Source organism: Dendrobium catenatum, unplaced genomic scaffold, assembly GCF_001605985.2.
Source record: "Dendrobium catenatum unplaced genomic scaffold, ASM160598v2 fragScaff_scaffold_1644, whole genome shotgun sequence".
NCBI lineage: Eukaryota > Viridiplantae > Streptophyta > Magnoliopsida > Asparagales > Orchidaceae > Dendrobium > Dendrobium catenatum.
Window position 1 is genome coordinate 1,007,319 of NW_021320106.1, and position 3,564 is coordinate 1,010,882.

General features: G+C 36.9%; 1 protein-coding gene across 1 annotated transcript; it reads right to left on the reverse strand.

The window, feature by feature from the left end:
• Nucleotides 1–2,132: 2,132 nt before the first annotated feature.
• On the reverse strand, nucleotides 2,133–3,230 carry LOC110109495 (protein SRC2-like). The gene has a single exon (XM_020840586.2). It carries the CDS (start codon nucleotides 3,064–3,066, stop codon nucleotides 2,284–2,286), a length of 783 nt encoding a protein of 260 aa, XP_020696245.1. The 5' UTR covers nucleotides 3,067–3,230; the 3' UTR covers nucleotides 2,133–2,283.
• Nucleotides 3,231–3,564: the final 334 nt, after the last annotated feature.

Sequence of the window (3,564 nt, forward strand, 5' to 3'; positions counted from 1 at the left end):
ATCAATGTTAGTGTCAACTAAGAACATCAATGTTATTTGCGATGATAAATGTTGACCTTGGTAGCAATAATGAATATTAACGTTGTTGGTTTTGAGAGGGGTTGATATTGATGGCAACAACACTTGTTGACCTTATTGGTGATAACAATCATCATTTTTGTGGGGACAACAGGCGGAGGCATTTTTTGCGAGAATGGGTAGCAATTTTATTTAATATGGTTGATGACAACTTTGTTAGTGATAGCGAGCATCAACTTTAAGAGAGACGATCGATGGGTGTATGCATCATTGGAGACAGATCCAACTTTTTGAGACACATTTTAATTATAAGCACATAGAAATTAGATGAGATTCAATCTCTCAAATAATCTCAAAAAGTTTTATGTACATTTTGACTCAGATCAAGACATTCTTAATATTATTAATGTTTAATTATGAAGTTGCTTCGACTATAAATTTGCTAAAAATAAAGCTGCTTTTGCAACTATAGTAGCAAAAATATTTTCTCCACAACAATTTTACAGCCTAAAATACTACAATCATCCCAAACAGATCCTCAATTTCAAGTTGACTCACCTCGAATTTAACCACTTTTGAGTGGATTGAATTTGAATGAAGTTAACACAAAATTTTAAAAAGTTCAAAATTTATTTTATATATATATATATATATGTGTGTGTGTTAGTGCTTACCATGAGAGAAGATAATAAGCAGTAAGTGGTCATCTTTTGACAAAGTTTCAATCATAGAGACAAAACCTTATGTGTTATGGCTCAATGCAGCTAAGCGATCCAAGGCTGTCATGATGAGATACTGGTGGTTGCGAATGCCATCAAGCACTCTGTGTGGCTGTAGTTAATTACCAGCTTTGGCCACTTGGAGAAGATAGAAGAGGGCAGAATTAAGTTGCCATGCACACTTAGTAGCATAAGCATAAGTGGTCATAAGCATCAGATTTATTCGTCAAGTTGATGCCAGTTGATAGTTAACAAAAGCAAACATCATTGCAAGAATGACCAAGCAATAATGGTTTTATGATACAAGCTTCATCATGGTTTGGATATTTTCTCAAGTCATTGTATCATTGATGCAAAGTGAAAATCGTCCGTCATCAGGGGGTGAAATTATTCTGTGTGGTCACCGGACGACATTCGGAGACGAATCAAGAAGCATCGCATCACTTTTTTGTTGTGTACTGGGTGACGTTGCACATCCTGATTCTCCTCCGAATAGTCCGGTGACCGCACAGAATAATTTCTTCATCAGAAGGATGAACTAACAATATGCTTATCCTACCTCAATTTTATACATTGAAGTCATTTGATTTGATGTCAGTGTTTTGAATCAAATAAGATTCATTAATTTTGATTGGAGCCATTGATCCAAACATAAAATTTGGGTCCATTTTGCTCTTGATTATATGACAAATTATTAATATAGGCATCATTTGGGACATCTTTTTTATAACTTTATTTTTCATACTGCAATCACAGTTACCATTTGGATCCTATTTATTCATTATTTTCAAGAAATTTACATGTCAATAATATACATTTTATAGCAACTTTTAAAAAAATTATTTTCTCAACAACTATATAAGCACTTTTATAAAAAGTTGCAATCGTCCCAAACAGACACCTAATATACATAATAGGTCCATCTATCGATTCAAATAAAACAACAAGAAGAAGAATAACGTCAAGTCTTTATAGGGTCTACTACATTAATGTTTTTTTCTCCATTATGTTATATTAAGAGTCAAACTCTTATTTAAATGAATTAAATAAACATCATTTCTAATACTTTCTAACCAAATATTTTTACGTCTATCTCAACCTCTTTTAACATAGGTCAAATTTATATATTTACTTTTCTAATTTGAGTCATCGAAAGACCAATGTTTTATACGACCAAATCATCTAAGACAACTCTCTTTAATCTTATATGCCTCTGGAGCTACTCTAACCTTTTCACGTATCTGCTTGTTTCACATTCTATCTCTAAAAATAAAATCACTCATCCACCTGAATATCCTCATCTTTGCAACACTTCCTTAATTTTATGTTTTTCTTTTTAATGACAAATATTCTGCCTCATAAAACATTACAGATCTCATCATCATCTAATAGAGTTTTACTTTAAATTTGAAGGATACTTTTTTATAACACAAAAGACCTGATAAAAAACTGTCATAATCACAGCAAACTCCACAACAAATCAGTATTTATATACGTTCTGCAAGAATTACGCATTCCACCCTCAATTAATTAATTTAAAAACTGCTCAAAAGGCCGAACCGTCATCGAACCCGGCCTCATAACCTGAGCCGTCGGAGATCATATCGCCAATGAGAAGCCCTCCAAGAGCGCCGCCCATAATCCCCGCTGCCAGCCCCATCCCCGAACTACCTTTATTCCCAGGCTTCATTGACACCGGTGCCGGAGCCTGTGCTGGAGCTCCATAACCGTATCCAGCCAGCGGGTAACCATACCCAGCAGGCGAATAACCATATCCAGCCGGCATGCCCGGAGCAGCGTTCCCATATGGCTGTTGGGCAGGGTAATATCCCGCCGGCGGGTATGCAATCACCGGCTCCTGAGCCGGCTTTTCCGCCGGTGGTGGAGCGACGAAGTGAAGATGAGGGTAGGGGGAAGGCGGCGTGATAGGATCGCTGATCTTATATGAGAAGTTGAGGACGCCTTTGGGCTTATTGGAGAAGGGGCGGCGGACCTGGTAGCTGAGAAACCGAGTATCTCCGGCGTTGGCGATCATGTCGCGGAGAGGGATTTGAACGACGCCGACATAGCGGTCTCCGAAGAAGCGATCAGCGCAGAGAAGGATGCGGAGAAAAAGGTTGCCCGGATTCCCGGCGGGGAAGGTGAAGTGGATCGTAGCGTTCCAATTGGGGTTCCGGCCACCGTCGCGGTCGGGGGCGATGCGCTGCCGCGACAGCGGGCTGTCGGAGTACATGGTGACGATGGCGTAGACGCGCATTCTGGTGAAGAGGTTAACATTTTTTAGGTCATTTGCGGAGATGAGGGTGAGGTCTAGCGTGCGGTATGCCATTGCCGGACGGTAATTTGGGTTAGGGTTTCGGGATAGCGGACTATAAATTGATGTGAAGAGGTTAGCGAGTGGTGGCGAAGGAATTTGCGTTTGGTAATTTGGTAATTAAGCTTCCGCGAGAAAAAAGGACCGTTATGTATTGACGCGTTGGTTGAGACAAACTTAGGAAGATGATCAAAATTATTTTAATTTATTTTAAAATAAATATTATATATATAAAATTTAAATATTATACTCATTGAAATTTTATAGACTTTAAATTATTCTAATTATTTTTTAATCATGATACAAATATTTTTGAAAATTAATACAAAAAATTTGAAATAATATTCTAATCAAAATATATTCATAATAGGCATTAAAGCCTTAGATCTATTTTTAGATTAGTTCGGTATATAAATATTTTATATTTCATTTTATCTCAATCAAGATTCAAAGATTTTAAAATTTATTTAGATAAAATTTTTTATCAGAATAATCTGACAAATTTTTCCAAAA